General features: G+C 44.3%; 2 protein-coding genes across 6 annotated transcripts in view; one reads left to right on the top strand and one right to left on the bottom strand.

Annotated features, from left to right (window-relative positions):
• The window catches only part of ZC3H13 (zinc finger CCCH-type containing 13), a 49,597-nt gene extending 48,607 nt beyond the window's left edge, over nucleotides 1–990 (top strand). For all 4 annotated transcript variants that reach the window (XM_083606372.1, XM_083606375.1, XM_083606374.1 and 1 more), the window contains one exon: nucleotides 360–990. In XM_083606372.1, coding sequence (XP_083462498.1) covers nucleotides 360–527 — 168 coding nt within the window. In that variant the 3' untranslated portion in view covers nucleotides 528–990. The remainder of the gene's footprint in view (nucleotides 1–359) is intronic.
• Nucleotides 1–18,409, bottom strand: part of CPB2 (carboxypeptidase B2) — a 131,060-nt gene that overhangs the window by 100,396 nt on the left and 12,255 nt on the right. Inside the window, exons 5-11 of one of the 2 annotated variants that reach the window (XM_083606652.1) lie at nucleotides 16,484–16,585; nucleotides 14,386–14,490; nucleotides 10,904–11,014; nucleotides 8,899–8,989; nucleotides 5,925–6,127; nucleotides 2,995–3,079; nucleotides 2,597–2,900 (exon numbers count right to left, since the gene is read on the bottom strand). In XM_083606652.1, coding sequence (XP_083462778.1) covers nucleotides 2,716–2,900; nucleotides 2,995–3,079; nucleotides 5,925–6,127; nucleotides 8,899–8,989; nucleotides 10,904–11,014; nucleotides 14,386–14,490; nucleotides 16,484–16,585 — 882 coding nt within the window. In that variant the 3' untranslated portion in view covers nucleotides 2,597–2,715. Of the gene's footprint in view, nucleotides 1–2,596; nucleotides 2,901–2,994; nucleotides 3,080–5,881; nucleotides 6,128–8,898; nucleotides 8,990–10,903; nucleotides 11,015–14,385; nucleotides 14,491–16,483; nucleotides 16,586–18,409 lie in introns of those variants that run through there. The other variant, XM_083606653.1, reaches the window with a different exon arrangement.

An 18,409-nucleotide genomic window follows, 5' to 3' on the forward strand; every position in this document is an offset into this window, starting at 1 on the left:
GTTTCATAAGCCGCCTAAATTAGGTTTCTTCTGCAAATGGGTTTGGTACTTGTCCATATACCATTTTTTCCCCTTTTAAAAAGTGGCAGAAATTTAATTAATGACTGAACACCAGAGGCTTTTAAGACCTTATGACTTCTCACTTTTGTGGCTGTTTTAAGATGCTGTTTTCCCCTGAAATAATTCTAGATACTTGTGGAAATTATCATTTTCAAGACATACTGCTAAATGTTCTTCCAATAAACCAGGCACTGTTCATTAGCACTAGTTGTGTAGCATCTTTTAAGTTCATAGAGTTACACTGTCTGAACCCACCATGCGGCTGTGACTAACTTGGCAATTGTTCTCCATTCAAACAGGGCACAACCAAACAAACCTACACAAATCCTCCAGTAGTAGACAATGAGTTACTGCGGTTGAGTCTACGGTTGTTTAAACGCAAGACTGTTCGCCAAGTTTCTGGACAAGAAAAGACAGAGGACACTAAGCTTCCACAACCGTATATCCCAGAAATCTGCATGTCCTGAGCTGGTCGGTGTCTCTGGCCTTTCCACTGTTTGATAATAGTTGATGTTTCCATCTTTATTCCTGTGAAGAAGTATGTTTGTGCTAGAAGAGGAAAACACTTTCCATACGTACAGTGTGCATTACGAGATGGGATAACAAAGAAGGTTGTTTGTACAACAGTTCGAAGACCTTTCTGTTTGGTTCACTGCATGTTTTTAGTACATCTAACAACAGATCTTATTTAAGAACTCACTTGTATTTAAGTGTGTGAAGATGTCCATTTTTGGAGACTTGTTTTGTCACCTGCTATTAAATTTTTAAGAAAAAACATGAGATTTTTTAAAAAGGCTTGTGTATAAAGTTTCTTCTGCAAAATTTTCTTATCAATGAGGTTTTTTACATTTAGTGCAAAGCTGTGCCTCGTTTAGTCTGTAGCATTCATGTCAAAAATACAACCACATAAAGTCTTGTTTTCTCAATGTGTGAACATTGTACTGTTACCTTCATTTTTGGCTAGCATGATTTAGCTTCAGCAACACAGAAGCTAATAATGCGGTAGCTCTTTTTACAGATGAATGCGTTGCTTTTATAACCGTTGCTTCCGTCTTCCTGAGTGGAAACACTTCCCCAACCAAAGGTAAATTGTTTGCTTGGCTAGTAAGAGACACACCTGTTCCAAGGAACAAGGGTTGAGTAAGAAATAACCCCTTGCTTCAGAATACTCGAAGTACAATGTAGATTTACCTGAGAATAACAATTCCCATATAATGAAATTAGTTTATATACTAAAAATATAGAAATACATCTCCGCAAAACAGTCTAAAAGGGAGAACCCTGTTCTACTGAAGTGAATGGAAACATTCAGAATGATTAAATGGGATCAAGGGTGCAGTACAAATGTAACCTCCTTTGTGGGGTTTAAGTTAAATCACATGGAGTTGTTGCTTATGACTGCTTCTCCCTATTTTGCCAGCTGAAGTGCTGGTGTTTTAGGTTTTAGCAGTACATACCAACATTATATGATTGCTAAACAATGGATGGAACCTATTTTGTGTCAAAAGGGATTATTCAGGAGTGTCAATGTTGTCACTGGCATCGTGTAATGCAAGCGAGCTTCAGGGAACAAAGCCCATAAACTTCTTGATCTTACACCTACATAGCCTCAGAGTTGTCTTTTGATGTAATATAAAAACTGCCTTGCTGCACAAGATGAGGATCAAAGAATTGTACACTTGGAAGAGACCTTGAGGGTCATCTAGTCCAACCCTCTGCAATGCAGGAATCTCAGCTAAAGCATCTGTGGTGCATGACCATCCAACCTCTGCTTAAAAACCACCAGCTTCCAAGGGAATCTATTCCACTATTGAACAGCTCTTATCATCTAACCCAGTGTTCTGTTTCCAGTAGTGGCTGGCCAGAAGACTGGATGTTTCCAAAGAGAACATAGCGGTGATTCATTCTTGGTCACATGCCTCTACATGGAGATTACATTTAGCTATCTTCTATAAATGTGCTATGAATAGCAATATACATGCTATTAACGCATTTCCAGATTAGGGTCTTCTAACGTTTTTCCTTATAACGTTTTTCCTTGGAGAATGGGAGTTTGGAACCTGACAGTTTGTCTTCTGGTTGATTTATAAAGCCATGTGGAGAAGTTAACAAGTACTAGGCATGCTATTAAGATAAAGATAAAGGTACCCCTTCCCGTACGGGCCAGTCGTGTCCGACTCTGGGGTTGAGCGCCCATCTCGCTTAAGAGGCCGGGGGCCAGCGCTGTCCGAAGACACTTCCGGGTCACGTGGCCAGCGTGACGAAGCTGATCTGGCGAGCCAGCGCAGCACACGGAAACGCCGTTTACCTTCCCGCTAGTAAGCGGTCCCTATTTATCTACTTGCACCCGGGGGTGCTCTCAAACTGCTAGGTTGGCAGGCGCTGGGACCGAACGACAGGAGCGCACCCCGCCGCGGGGATTTGAACCGCCGACCTGACGATCGGCAAGTCCTAGGCGCTGAGGTTTTACCCACAGCGCCACCCGCGTCCTCAGGCATGCTATTAGTATTGCAATAAAAGACAGGATAAGTACATGGGTCAGAGTTTAATTTTCACTGAGATGAAAATACCAAGCACCTTGAATTAGGCTGCCCTATGGGCCAGGTAAGTTAGCTGATACTATACTGTGCGGCGCCAAACTGAATACAGGGGGTTTCACATGTTTTTAATAACATGATCAGCTATTACTTTGACTCCAGTAAGTGCTTCAGAGCAAGTTGGTTTAATTAAACTCTGAGGAAGCAAGAATCCATAAGTTCCTCTGTCCCGAAGCTCAAAAGTGAAAGAATACTTTATACCAAGGTCATAAGCCCAGTCGTCTGAACCTCCTGGAGCTAAATCTATGGAAAGAAGCCAGAAATACTTATTATTCATGTCCTGTTCACAAAGATACTAAAATCTTTACATTCTTACTGTAGCATTTTAGGTACTTACAGATTGTTTGTGCACCAGGGCCTGCAACATAGCGGTTTCTATGTTTACTTCTAATGGTACTGGCTACATTGCTTGCCAGAAGTTGCTAAAAAAGGAAGAAAAAAAGTTAATTAACCTAAGGAAAAAAAACCTTAATTGCACTAATTTATGTAGATTTATGTTTAAGGTCCAGACATAGTTAAGACACTTACACAAGCAGATATACAGAGATGTGGCTAAGCCAAGGATTCTAAAGCATAAGAAAAAATATCTCACCCTTTAGTGTGCAGTTTGAAAACAATAAAGTAAAATAGGAGAAGCAAACTTAGGGAAAAAATGCTCTAGGAAAACTTACATAGAAATCTCAGTTCTATGTTATGTCATAATCATGCTGTTCTATTCCTGGCCCATTTATTGGCCATTATATATGCTGTAATATAAAAAGCTTCATTCTTTACTCTTTAAAGTATGTGCTAGTCTTCCAAGAATTGGTGCACTCTGTTTTTGTGAGCATCTATCCACCCATCATCTCAGTCAGTGCCTGCTTATATTGCGAAGGAAATAACGTTTTGGAAAACAAAACCTTAAAGCCTAACAAGATATTTATGCACACTTTCTTTTAGCTAAAGGAAAAGAAACCTGACTAATAAGCCAGTAAAAGAAAAGAAAACAACATTAAATGTATTTGTTGTAAAAAAACCCAACACTTCCAGAATCCAGAAGGAAGTCTCCTTAATTACCGTATTTTTCGCTCTATAAGACGCACCAGACCACAAGACGCACCTAGTTTTTGGAGGAGGAAAACAAGAAAAAAATATTCTGAATCTCAGAAGCCAGAACAGCAAGAGGGATCACTGCGCAGTGAAAGCAGCAATCCGTCTTGCTGTTCTGGCTTCTGTGATAGCTGCGCAGCCTGCATTCGCTCCATAAGACGCACACACATTTCCCCTTACTTTTTAGGAGGGAAAAAGTGAGTCTTATAGAGCAAAAAATACGGTATACAGAGAAACACTCTTAGGCATGACATATACAAAAGCAATCTATATTTGCTTTATGTCAGTAAAGCCGTGTTAGCTAAGCAAGCAGATTTTAGCGATAGTGCTCTCTGCAAATCCTTGGAAGAACCTTTATATTACCATAAGGGCAGAGGCCAGCTGTAGTTAATTCTGCAAGATGTTTTTATAAGCAAGTTCAAGTTCCGTGCATTTGTAACCTGATGATCCAATCCGCTTACCTTTCCAGAAAGCTTTTTATTTCCTCCTTTGGATTCTCAAGTGATCCACAACAAAATAAATACCATAAAAGCATTCAATCCAAATATTTGCTGCTGGATCCCCCTAATTCCTTTTCATCCCATGGGTTGAGAAGCTTCATGGTGGAAAGACAAACCAGCTCTCAGACTTCCATTTGCTGTAATTCTACTTTTGCTAATCCGTGCAATTAAATGTTCCTGACCACTTCAATACTGAATATAAGGTATAATATTTTATGCATGTTTCCATAAATTTATTCTACTTGAATGTGGGGAAGTAGTAATTCTAGACAGGGTAGCCAATGGTTGTCGGTCAGATGTTGGACTATATCACCTAGATCAGGGTTTCTGAAACTTAGGTCTCCTGCTGTTTTTGGACTACAACTCCCATCATCCCTAGCAGGACCAGTGGTCAGGGATGATGGGAGTTGTAGTCCCAAAACAGCTGGAGACCCAAGTTTGGAAACACTGGCCTAGATTATTGCTCCATACTCCATTCATTGCACAGTGTGGCTTAAAGCAGGGGTCAGCAAACTTTCAGCAGGGGGCCGGTCCACTGTCCCTCAGACCTTGTGGGGGGCCAGACTATATTTTTTTTGGGGGGGGGAATGAACAAATTCCTATGCCCCACAAATAACCCAGAGATGCATTTTAAATAAAAGGACACATTCTACTCATGTAAAAACACGCTGATTCCCAGACTGTCCGCGGGCCAGATTTAGAAGGCAATTGGGCCGGATCCAGCCCCCGGGCCTTAGTTTCAATATGCCTACTACCTATTTACACCCGTAGGAACAGTCTGGCGTTCTAGTCTTCCAAGAATTGAGCTTTTTCCAAAAATACTGTTTACCCTGAATATTTTGTGCTTCACAAATGTGGTTCTGAGTCTTAAGTATCACAAATAACGCACAGCACAGAATGGTCAGAGTCTCTCAGATCTCTTAGTAAGAGTCGACAACCAGCATATAAAGCAGCTTTATCTGTTCAGACACTGTGGCTCAATTCAGATGCAATGACAAACCATGACTTGAGAATGAGTAACGTCACGTGCTGCCTCCACATGCAAGGGAAAGGACGACAGAAGTTCCTGCCAGCTAATTTGCTATTTTGTCTGAAATTAGGAAAGTGGTTGGTTTTAAATCTAGAATCCCCAAACGATGGTGTCAGGGAATCAGGAGCAGGAGCACTGGGGAGAGAGGAATTGGAGAGCGAAGGGGAAGAATCCGAGGGCAGCGTAGGGGAGTATGACAGTGGCCCGAGAGATTCCATGAGCTTCTCCAGCGAATCAGAAGATTCCCAGAAGGGGGCGCCGATGGTCAGAGCAAGGGGGGTCCCAGGGGGGACGCACCAGAAACAAGGAGCCAGAGGGGAACCCCAAAGCAGCAGTGGAGGATCGGGACCAGTTTCCCCACCAGAGCGTAGTGGGGGGGAAGAGTCACATGTGTCAGGGCCAGCGTCTCCTCCAGAGGGGAGGGAGAGTGAGTCAGGGCTGACCACGCCTCCATCGGAGAGTGGGGGAATGGAGGGGAGGTCAGTTGCAGCTAGCCCACCCGAAGGGGGAAGCAGTGACAGCAGCAGTGAAACGGTTAGGAGGAAAACTGCTGGCTGGGCGCGCGCGCCAAGTTCAAATGTACAGGCGCACGGGACAGCCCTGACAGGTCTCTAGGGCTACATAAAACGTGAATAGTAGGCTACTTACCATCTCATCATGATCTTTAGTTTTATTTCTTGTGTAAGAATATGGAAACAGAACCATCTGGGAGTAAGAGTGCATTGAGATATATGCCTTAATCTGATTCTTGTGCTTCCTGAGAAAATTAGCCACAGCTTTTACTTCTGGTTCAGACTCAGGATAAGGTCCACAGTATGTCTCATCGCAGGCATCATCAGATGCACCTATGCCTTTAAAAAAACAAAAGCAGCTGATTTAAAACGATTTCCTTTAAAATGTATGAATCCAATGAGTAACCAAATAAGGGGCATTTTTAATTCTGTATTTATGCTATAAAATCAAAAAACTTAATTAAATATTGAAACATTACTGGATTCATACATTGCTACTGCAGTATTATTCAATTATTTGTTTAGTAATAGCCATAATCTGTGAAAGGTCCAATCTTATATGTGACTTCTTTTTCAGGAAGACTGGAATGCAGAGAATTCAAGCTGCCATTCGTCTATAAAAATCCTCTTGATATTTCTACCTGTATAGTACTGGTGGCTGTTTCATACGTGACATTTTATAGATTCCTGTAATATAAATAGATGGGAAATCTTGCTTAGCCAATTTATGGGAATGCAAGTTTTAAGCAGAAAGGCAACTACTAATCCAGAATCTCACAGAAATGGGAGAACTCACAGCACCCAATATATTTAATAACAATTTGAACATTGTGAGTAAGGTGAAGATCTGCTGAGCAGCTTATCCAAATGTAGGCAAACACGTGAGAACACAAGAATCTCCTGGATCAGGGCATCAGCAAATCATCCTGTTCTCATAGAAGCTCACAAGCAGAATCTGAATGCGACATCCATCTCCCCTTTGATGGTTTCTTGCAACCGGTACTCAGAAGCACATTGGCTCCAACAGTGGAGGTGGAACCTAATCATCACGGTTTGTAGCCAGTGACAACCCTATCCGCCATGAATTTGTATACTGTATTTTTCGCTCTATAAGACACACCAGACCATAAGACGCACCTAGTTTTTGGAGGAGGAAAACAAGAAGAAAAATATTCTGAATCTCAGAAGCCAGAACGGCAAGAGGGATTGCTGCGCAGCGAAAGCAGCGATTCCTCTTGCTGTTCTGGCTTCCGAGATAGCTGCGCAGCCTGCATTTGCTCCATAAGATGCACACACATTTCCCCTTACTTTTTAGGAGGGAAAAAGTGAGTCTTAAAGAGCAAAAAATACGGTAATCCTCTTTCAAAGTCATTCAAGCTGATGGCCATCACTGCCTGCAGTGGGAGCAAGTTCTGTAGTTTATGTGCTACATTAAGAAGTTCTCTCTTCTGTCTGTCCCAAATCCTCCAACCAAACCTAGTTCTAATGGTAGGAGAGAGGGAGAAAAAACTTTTCTTGATCCACTTCCCCCATAACTGGAAAGACATACTTTCCTAATCGACTTGAGGTTTGGCCATCAAGGTCATGAGAACTTCAGTCAACACCCTGGGAGATAAGGATAGGTGGAAAGAGAGGTCCAAACTTTTACAGATATGGGCTGTATAAAGGTAAAGGGACCCTGACCATTAGGTCCAGTTGTGACCAACTCTGGGGTTGCGGCGCTCATCTCGCTTTATTGGCCGAGGGAGCCGGAGTACAGCTTCCGGGTCATGTGGCCAGCATGACTAAGCCACTTCAGGCAAACCAGAGCAGCGCACGGAAACGCCGTTTACCTTCCCGCTGGAGCGGTACCTATTTATCTACTTGCACTTTGACATGTTTTTGAACTGCTAGGTTGGCAGGAGCAGGGACCGAGCAATGGGAGCTCACCCTGTCGTGGGGATCTGAACTGCTGACCTTCTGATCGGCAAGTTCTAGGCTCTGTGGTTTAACCCACAGCGCCACCTGCGTCCCTATGGGCTGTATACATCTGCCAAATACACCGAGGCAAGGAAATCTTCCTCATTCACGACCTCCAGAGTAATCTTAACATTTCCTTTTTTATTTCTTCTTCTCACAAAGCTATTTAGATACTTCCAGCTCAGAAAGGTTCTCTAGTAGTATGCTTTTTAGGACAATAAAGGAGAAATGTATAGATGCCAGACTGGAACTATGATGGAATCCGGATTATTAATGGCTTTTCTGATTAAACTTGCACATCCACAAAACTTTATTTCACCTGTACAACCTGGTGAGATCTGTGCCCATTAGAGTACACAACTTTGCAACTCTTGAAAGGGTAAGCTTTAGAGAAGTGAAGTTACAGGGAAGCAGGCAGAGGGTCTTCTCGGTAGACCTGCCTGCCCTGTGGAATGCCCTCCCATCAGATGTCAAACAGGGAAATTTTTTAATATTTGAAGTTTTATTGTGTTTTCAATATTTTGTTGGGAGCCGCCCAGAGCGGCTGGGGCAACCCAGTCGGAGGGTTGACATATAAATAATAAATATATTATTATAGAGCTAGACCATCAATATAGAATTCACATGTCATAGGGGGTTAAACACAGCAAGGTTTTCCCAATCTGGTTTTATACTACAACTCCCCTCAGCCCCAGCTGGCCTGTGCTGATGGGAGATGTCCACAGCATCTGTAGGAAACACCAATATACAGAAAATTCAGTGAAATATGAGATACATCTACTCAGAGGTATGTCACACTGAGTTCAGCGAGATTTACTCCCAGGTAGGTGGAGAGGATTGTTGGTTTAAGGACAAGATACATACAGTGGTACCTCAGGTTACATACGCTTCAGGTTACATACACTTCAGGTTACACACTCCGCTAACCCAGAAATAGTGCTTCAGGTTAAGAACTTTGCTTCAGGATGAGAACAGAAATCGTGCTCCGGTGGCGCGGCGGCAGCAGGAGGCCCCATTAGCTAAAGTGGTGCTTCAGGTTAAGAACAGTTTCAGGTTAAGAACAGATCTCCAGAACGAATTAAGTATTTAACCCGAGGTACCACTGTATTCAGAAAAGGTGTCTTTTAAAAAAATACACAAATTCATCTTACCACACCAGCCTGCATCAAAATTTCTGTTCAAGTCTGTACCAGTGCATCTGTTGTCGCCATGCAGGGAACGGCTTTTTCTCCACATTCGATTCTGTATACAAATGCACCCCATTAAAAAAAGGATTCAAAAGTATTTTAAGGCTGATACCATCAGTCTTTAATGTATATTATTAAACCAATCACAGTATCTGGAAAGCGGATCAGGTCTGACTCTGTTTCTCTTGATCCGCTTTAATTTAACTCCCTAGAAGGTAAAATGCCCTCATAAATCCTGTTGCAGATGTGAGATGAATAAATGGATTATTATGATGGATAATATCCACCCTTCTTGCACAAGTCTTGCTTGTGGACGCAGACAGGAGTGACCTTTGGACACTATAACCAAGGCTACAATCTTGTTTCCAATCTGAGTATGCTTCTTAGAAAGAGTTCTGTGTCGATAACTATTTTTCCAACTAGGAAAGGTCATCAACTAGATAAGCAAAGGGAGATAAGTGGGAAAATAAGCCAATGTCTTAATGACAAGAAAAGGAAACGTCTCGTTAAGAAGAAGAATGCTATTGAATTCTGCAGGGAGACACTGAGGAGATGTTCACTTTGTGTGGTAACAATTAAACTTGTTTCCTCCTTTCCCCTTGGCATGGAAGGAAATCTGGATAGAAAATGTTTGTCCTCCAATGGAGGGATGAATGTCTTTCCAACTAAAAGATCTCCAGCTGTCCTGTGCACATGCTGTTCTCTACACAGGGCTACAAGAAGAAGAACCTAAAATTATTCAGTGTGGCTGATCTTGAAGAATGCCCATGGGAATCCTTCTAGATGAGACAGACATTATTATTTTATAACCAGGAGGAGGGAAAAGAGGTTGCCAACCAACTGCACCTTTCCAGTCCAAAATACTTTGGACTTCAGAACACGTCAGTCAATATTCCTATAGAAATTATACGCAGAAGATTAAATCAGTGGGTTGTAGCCAATGTTAGTCATACTCTGAACAGATTCATTGAGATTAACAAACATGACTAATTTAGGTCCATTAAGTTCAATGGGTTGCTCTGTTGGATACAACTCAATGCTTAAGCAAAAGGAACAAGAAAAAGGTGGGTGGGTAACATCACTCATGCCCAACATTTCAGATGGCTATGAATGGTTCCCATCTTAAAAAGCAGAGACATCACCTTGCCAACAAAAGTCCATATAGTTAAAGCTATGGTTTTCCCAGTAGTGATGTATGGAACTGAGAGCTGGACCATAAAGAAGGCTGATCGCCGAAGAATTGGTGCTTTTGAATTATGGTACTGGAGGAGACTCTTGAGAGTCCCATGGACTGCAAGAAGATCAAACTGATCCATTCTTAAGGAAATCAGCCCTGAGTGCTCACTGGAAGGAAGCTGAGGCTCCAATACTTTGGCCACCTCATGAGAAGAGAAGACTCCCTGGAAAAGACCCTGATGCTGGGAAAGATGGAGGGCACAAGGGGATGACAGAGGATGAGATGGCTGGACAGTGTTCTCGAAGCTACCAGCATGAGTTTGACCAAACTGCGGGAGGCAGTGGAAGACAGGAGGGCCTGGCGTGCTCTGGTCCAGGGGGTCACGAAGAGTCAGACACGACTAAATGACTAAATAACAACATTAATGGTTCCGTGAAGTCAGAACACCCTCAATGCTATGGGTTGTCACCATCAGGTTTAAAGCTCTATAGTTTAGAAAAAAGAAAGAAAAACTAATCTAATCCTAATTATGTATACATGATGTTGTATGAAACCAGGGTACATTTTATATTCTATATTTTTTAAAGAAAAGGTTGGTTTTCCCAACAATGCGGAAGAAAGCATTCTTAAGAGTGTGCATTTCATTTTGCGTTAAGATTGTGAACTTATTCTGCCCCCCACTGGATGTTTTCAGGTGGAAGGGCTAGGAATAGCTAGCCATTTCATGGTCTTCTTGAGCTTTGTGATGCTCCAAACCAAACCCCACAATTATTCTTTAAAATATGTACTTACAGTAGTCCAGGTGTACTCATAACCATCCACATTCATTACTGGCATGACATAGAAATCAACGTGCCGCAGAAGTCTTGCCATGGCCTGATCTCGCTGTAGAAACTGAGTGGCCTACAGAGAACGAAAGAACGATATTTGAGGGGAAGTGTCGAATGATGACAAAACCTCTACCCTCTCAAGCTCTCTAAGTCAGGGGGCAGCAAACTTTTTCAGCAAGGGGTGGGTCTACTGTCCCTCAGACCTTGTGGGGGGGGGGCAGACTATATTTTTTTGGGGGGGGAGGAATGAATTCCTATGCCCCACAAATAACCCAGAGATGCATCTTAAATAACAGCACACATTCTACTCATGTAAAAACACCAGACAGGCCCCACAAATAACCCAGAGATGCATTTTAAATAAAAGGACACATTCTACTCATGTAAAAACACGCTGATTCCCGGACCGTCCGCGGGCTGGATTGAGAAGGTGATTGGGCCGGATCCAGCCCCTGGGCCTTAGTTTGCCTACCCATGCTCTAAGTGATTGCGCATGTTTTAGCGAGCCCTGTTCAAAAATGAACTGCTTATTCCTCTCCTATCATGTCCTTCACACTCCAGGCGTGGGCATTAGAATCTTACGTCATTTGGCAATTGACAGGGCCATAGTGTCTGTCAGGGCTTGAGCCAGCTTTAGAAACAAACAAACAAACAAACAAACAAACACAACATCATCATCCCCTCAGGTCTGGGGCTTTGAGTAATGCTGGATGGCTGTGAGCCACCAATGAAATTTCTCTCTGATATAAGAATTAGAGACCCCTGGTGTATATTTTTTATTATTTTAATAATGTTTCCATATTTCACTTCAATTGTATTTAACCTTTTAGAATGTATTAGGCTTGATTTTTGTGTGTTCTGCATTTGCCAATACGCTGCATTCCATCTCTCCTTATCTACCCCTGAATGTGGTAGATAAGCACCCGATTGCAAATCAACTATCTGAGACCCAGGAAGAAGATTTCATTATTCTCCCTTTCACTGAAGGCTAGGTTGCCAGGTAACACCAGACATCGAGACCTAAAATGGTCAAATGGCCTGGACACATTGGGACCACTCCAAGGTGACTATGGGGCCGAAGATACCAGTATGGAGCCAAGCGTGTTTTACTTCTCACGACCTTTCATGACACATGTGAAAATGTTTTAGGACTATTTGTGCGCTGTGCTTGAATGACTATATAAGCTTTTTTTCTGAAGTTCCTCGGGGCAGGCCTTCTCAACTGGCACGTTGAGTTGAGTGAGCTCTGTCCTACTGCAATAGCTATAATAAACACTGGGTCCCTGTGGGATGTAAAACACAGGAGCAGTCAATGACAACATTCCTAGAGTGTACATGTTAAGACATGGGGAGGGATGTCTGTCCAGCAAGCAGGTAAACTTCCTGGGACAGACTTCCTCTGCATGTGACCAGAGGTGGGTGTGGCCTCACCTGTGCAGGTAAATGATAAAAGCACAGGGCAGGCAGCCATCTCTCTCTCTCTGCCATCTTCCTTTAAAGAAGCAACATGCCCTCTTGGCTCCCAGCCAAGAGAGGAGGAAATGACTATCTTCCTATAAGATAGATTCTAAATGTATTTTACCTGTGCAGACGTTACCATTGCGAACTTAAAAGGGGAATGTCCATAAACTCTGCTGATATTTTGGGAACTTGTTAGCACAAGTTGGATAAGGATATAATCTCACAATATATCCTCTCCTGCACCCCTGAACATTCCCACAGTCCCTAAATCCAGATGCTGGACTTGAAAACAGTTTCCTTGGTTCTGCAGTTTATTCAAAAGATGGTTGTTCCTCACCTGGGTCACCAACAAGGTGGTGTAGAGGCAAATTATTACCACCTCACAATGAGGCTATATTATAGGTGCATTGTGGGAAATTAAAATGGTGGGTAGAGAAAGATACACAGATACACAGTTGCCACCACCAGATAAGCCCACCAAGGGGGTACTTGCAGACCCTATAAGTGTCCCTATTTTCCAGGGACAGTCCTGGATTTACAGAAGCCATCCCGGGTTTACAAAAGCAGTCCCGATTTCAAATTTGATCCCGGAACGTCCTGCTTTTCCTTAGGATGCTCCTATTTTCATAGCAGAAATGTTGGAGGATGTGGAGGTATGCAACCCCTGAGCCAAGGAGATAAGTAACTATACAACCTTTAGAAGACATCTGAAGACAATCCTGGAAGTATTTTTTTTAATGTTTAATGTTTTACTATGTTTTTATATCTGTTGGAAGCAGCCCAGAGTGGCTAGGGGCAACCCTAACAGATGGACAGGGTATAAAGGATTTATTATTATTATTATTATTATTATTATTATTAGGGATGTCCCTATTTTTAAGGGACACGGATGGCGCTGTGGGTTAAAGCACTGAGCCTAGGACTTGCCGATTAGAAGGTCGGCGGTTTGAATCCCCGCGACGGAGTGAGCTCCCGTTGCTCGGTCCCTCCTCCTGCCAACCTAGCAGTTCGAAAGCACGTCAAAGTGCAAGTAGATAAATAGGTACCGCTCTGGGGGGAAGGTAAACGGCGTTTCCATGCGCTGCTCTGGTTCGCCAGAAGCGGCTTAGTCATGCTGGCCACATGCTGTACGCCAGCTCTCTCGGCCAATAAAGCGAGATGAGCGCCGCAACCCCAGAGTTGGCCACGACTGGACCTAATGCTCAGGGGTCCCTTTTACCCAATTTTTATCAGAGAAATGTTAGAAGGCATGCACTTGACTGAGAGACCATAGCTCCATAGGAGAGGCAGAAAGTCCCTGACAAAGGCTTTGGGCTTGACCACGTGATCCTCATCAATAACTTAATCAAGTGTTTTAAGTACAGTGGTACCTCGGGTTACAAATGCTTCAGGTTACAGACCCAGAAATAGTGCTTCAGGTTAAGAACTTTGCTTCAGGATGAGAACAGAAATCGCACAGTTAGCAGCAGGAGGCCCCATTAGCTAAAATGGTGCTTCAGGTTAAGAACAGTTTCAGGTTAAGAACAGACCTCTGGAACGAATTTAGTACTTAACCCAAGGTACCAATGTAAGTGGAATTTCATTTGCCAGCATCCTTCCTATTCTACCCTTGCCCTGCCCTCCCCTCTCCTCCATTTATTTCATACTGTAAGCTCTTTGGAAGCAGGGCCAGGGAAGTTCCGAGGCAGGAGTGGGGGGGGGGGGTGGACCGCCCCGGGTGCCATTCCAAAGGGGGGGGAGGGACAAAATACCGACCCCCGATCGGCGGCACCTCCCAGGGCGCGCGGCGCACCATGCTCCTGGAACCCGTGCCACGCCTCCCAGGACGAGCGCCGCTCCGGGTACCGGAGCAGCTTGCTCCTCCTCTGAGCAGGGCCCCTTGGTATTTTACCTATGGCATTCTGTATGGGACCATATACACGAATGGGTGTTCCATGTACGTCTAAATAAAGTCTGTTTGGGGGAAATATGCCATGTACTTACGTGTCCTATGAACCAGAGACAAAAGGCAGGAGCAACCCATTCTCTGGCATGGATGCCACAATCGATCCAAATGGCATTCTTTGGAGTTCTGTCTCTGTTAGAAAGCTAGTAAGAGAATAGAAACAGAAAGTTCGGTTGTATAGGGTTTTTGTAGATGGTACCAAGTTTCCTGGTCATATCCTTTTCCTGAATAATTTTCTAAATATAAAAATAAAATAAAATAAATTGTCCACTAGCACCTTAGAGACCAACTACGTTTGTTCTGGGTATAAGCTTTCATGTTGCAGGCATCTGAAGGTATCTGAAGAAGTGTGCATGTGCATTTTTTATATATATTTTGACTGCGTCAGACCAACACGGCTACCTACCTGAACCTAGAATTTTCTAAAGAAATCCCTGTGAAATGTCATCCATAAAAACTACACCACATTTCACAACAACTAGCATAGTTTGAAATCTCCACGCTATAAAAATAAAGTAAAACGATGCATAACAACAGTGTGAAAAATCTGCATCTTCCACCGATTTTACAGGCAAAATATTTGCGTGTGAGACGCTTGTAGCGCAATTCTATGAATCCCCACTATTGAGTTCAATGAGACTTATTTCCCAGTAAGCGTTGTGTTATGATTGCAGCCTAAATCATTGTTCAGTTATAGTGAAAGCACGTTAGCCACACCATATCATAAGCATATTAAATCCCTCTATTTGAACGAATTGAACGTTATTTCAAACGACTGAGATAGCTCCGTCGGTAGAGCATGAGACTCCTAATCTCAAGGTCGCGGGTTGGAGTCCCACATTGGGTAAAAGATTCCTGTGTGACGGGGGGTTGGACTAGATGACCCTTGTGATCCCTCTACAGTTTTAGGATTCAAAGCACATTTGTCAAGGTGAAAAGTGTTCTATACCCCCCCAAGTCTCTGTTTATAAAAAGTTACTATAATACAATCCTCTCAACCTTTTCTCAAAGTGCTTTCCTATACTGTACAGACTTTTCCTACCTCAGTGGAGAAAGTAGTTCTGTCTGAATATTTGATATTACTATCACAGTGGTACCTTGGGTTACAGACGCTTCAGGTTACAAACTCCGCTCACCCAGAAATATTACCTCGGGTTAAGAACTTTGCTTCAGGATGAGAACAGAAATCGTGCGGCAGCAGCAGGAGTCCCCATTAGTTAAAGTGGTACCTCAGGTTAAGAACAGTTTCAGGTTAAGAACGGACCTCCAGAACGAATTAAGTTCTTAACCCGAGGTAACACTGTACTACAAAATGATACTCACCCTTCACCATCAGGCCCCAGGGCAAATTCCAACAATTTAAGATTCAGCATTGAAGACAGATAGGACAAATTACACTCACCGGAATATGGTGAGTCCTGAAAACACATTTCTCAGGTGCTACCCTGGTCCCTGAATCTTGTGCTTGTTACCTCCTCCTTCCCTCGCCCAGTTCCATCTGCAAAAGCCAGTCGGACTTGGAATTCAACCTTACTACACTGATGATAGGATGCGGGTGGCGCTGTGGGTTAAACCACAGAGCCTAGGACTTGCCAATCAGAAAGTCGGCGGTTCGAATCCCCGTGACGGGGTGAGCTCCCGTTGTTCGGTCCCTGCTCCTGCCAACCTAGCAGTTTGAAATCACATCAAACTGCAAGTAGATAGATAGGTACCGCTCCGGCGGGAAGGTAAACGGCGTTTCCGTGTGCTGCTCTGGTTCGCCAGAAGCGGCTTAGTCATGCTGGCCACATGACCCGGAAGCTGTACGCCGGCTCCCTCGGCCAGTAAAGTGAGATGAGCACGCAACCCCAGAGTTGGCCACGACTGGACCTCATGGACCCTTTACCCTTTACCTTTACACTGATGATGGGACAGGATGCGGGCATAAGGCTAGTGCAGTCCAGGACACATGGCACAAACAGCTCTGTCTAGTCCCTGCCCTTCAGTATCTGCTGCCCAAGGCAGCTGCCTCACTCGGCCTCATGGTAGATAAATTCCACAAGCCTGCCTCCAGAGATTCTTCTAACTCTCTCAGGGTTCAAAAGGGAATCCACGCAAGGCCTCTGGTACGGGTGGGGAGCTCTTGACAAACTGTACCTTCAAAATATAGAGTGGTCGTTTCTCATAGGAATCCCCAATGTGTATTTTTTGGAGGATATCCGAATGTCGTGCAGCTATTTCTGTCATCCAGGAGTATATCTAAAATGGAATAAGTAGAATATTTTTAAAAATCGACATCAATGCCTATTTTAAATATGAAAGTAAAGCACACCCCATTTGCTTCCTCATACCTAGAACTGGCCATTTAATTTAACACTCTAGGCATTTACACTGATGGGAAGAATGGATTGCATCCAGTACAGTGTTCCCTTCACACAAGAGATCTCCCTTCTGCTCCTTGAGCTTTATTACACAGGAACCCTGAAATTTAGAATCCCCTCCAAACTGATGCCAAAGTGTCGTACATGTTTGATATTGTTTTGCACTGTGAGTCTCGCATTTGTACTGCCCCCCAAACTGAAGAACTGTGTGATGGCCTGGGATTCAGACTCAGATGCTGAACCTGAGGGATCCCAGCCTGCACAGGATTCCCTGCCTCCAGAACCAGCTGAGCCGGGGCTGGGGCATGAGCCTGAAGGGTCCTCACCTGTGCTGGGTCCTCAGGTGCAGGCACCAGCTGAGTCTGCTCTGGCCCCTGAGGGGATGTAGGACCCATTGCCTGCAGGTGCTCCACTCTCAGCCCCGTCAGGGGAAAAGGAGGTTGCCTCTGGGTCCGGTAACCCTCCAGCCTCTCCTGAGCTGCAGAGGCTCAGGGCAGAGAGGCGGAGGGAACTAAGTTCCCGCAGGAGGAGTGCTCGCCTCCAGGCCAGGAGAGGCGAGTCACCAGAGGATCGGGGCTGCCCTATGCCTCGGGCAGATAAAAGCCAGTCAGCCCCAGTCCCAAGTTGCGGGAGCAACATTGTTGGTTGCTAGTTCCTGCCTGAACCCTGCCCTGCTTCCCTGCCAGCGCTCCTGACCTGCCCTGGCTCCCTGCTTGCTTGTCTGTTCCTGACTTCACCCAACTCCCTGCCCTGCACCCAGCTTCAGCTACTACGGACTGCCTCCACGTTGCACCTTTGACCACGGACCGGACTTGGACCTCGCCTCTCGGGTAACCCATGGGACCAGCACAAACTGATACATCAAACGAGGGTTCACAGTTAACACCCCAAAATCCAACGTAGTCTGATTCTCTCTAAAATTCCGTACTTGTTTTCTGCTGTTTTGTACCACAGACCCCATGTTTTTGGACGGGCCCTAAAACCGAGTAACCAATACCCATACCAGAGGTATCTTCCCTCCCTCCAAAAACCAACACTGGCACTAATTTGGAGTGAATCGGCAGAAGTTCCTATTTAAGAGAGCTTTCTCCGCGGACTTCCGGGTTGGCGCCATTGTTTAATGGCGGATTCCCTCCGAGCTCCGGAGGGAATCGGCTCCGTAGCGTCTGGGTCTGGCCGCTGCGGCGAAGCGGAGACCCTTAAAATCACAGGCGCGGATGCCTGTGAACACAGAGACTCGGCGGGCACCATTTGCGCCCCCCCAATCCGCGACGGAGCCTTTTTAAAGGCTTCGGAACGGAGGTAGGGTGGGGCGTGGTGCTGAGAGTACTCCCTCGCCTACGGAGTGAAGCCGCAAGCCATTGACAGAGAGCGCCAACTTCTTCCAAGACCGATTGGACTCTAAAATATAAACCCGTGAGTAATACGGAGATTGGAATCTTAAAAATTTTAATTTTGGATTTGGAACGAGCGGGAAGGGGCTAAAAAGGAAGTCCACCCCCCCCCCTTTGTAAACAATTTAAAGCAAAGGACTGGGCAGCTAAGGTCGAGAGAATTTGTTTCTTGTTTCTTTTTAATGAAAGATCCTGACTTCACGGTTTTGACACTATAAGAAGATTTACTGGAGGATAAAAAGAATTTTGGGAGCTGAAATTTCACCCCCCCGAGACCCGGGAACGTCCTATGAGAAAGCCTGTTGTAT

Source organism: Podarcis filfolensis, assembly GCF_964270895.1.
Source record: "Podarcis filfolensis genome assembly, chromosome: 3".
Classification (NCBI taxonomy): Eukaryota; Metazoa; Chordata; class Lepidosauria; order Squamata; family Lacertidae; genus Podarcis; species Podarcis filfolensis.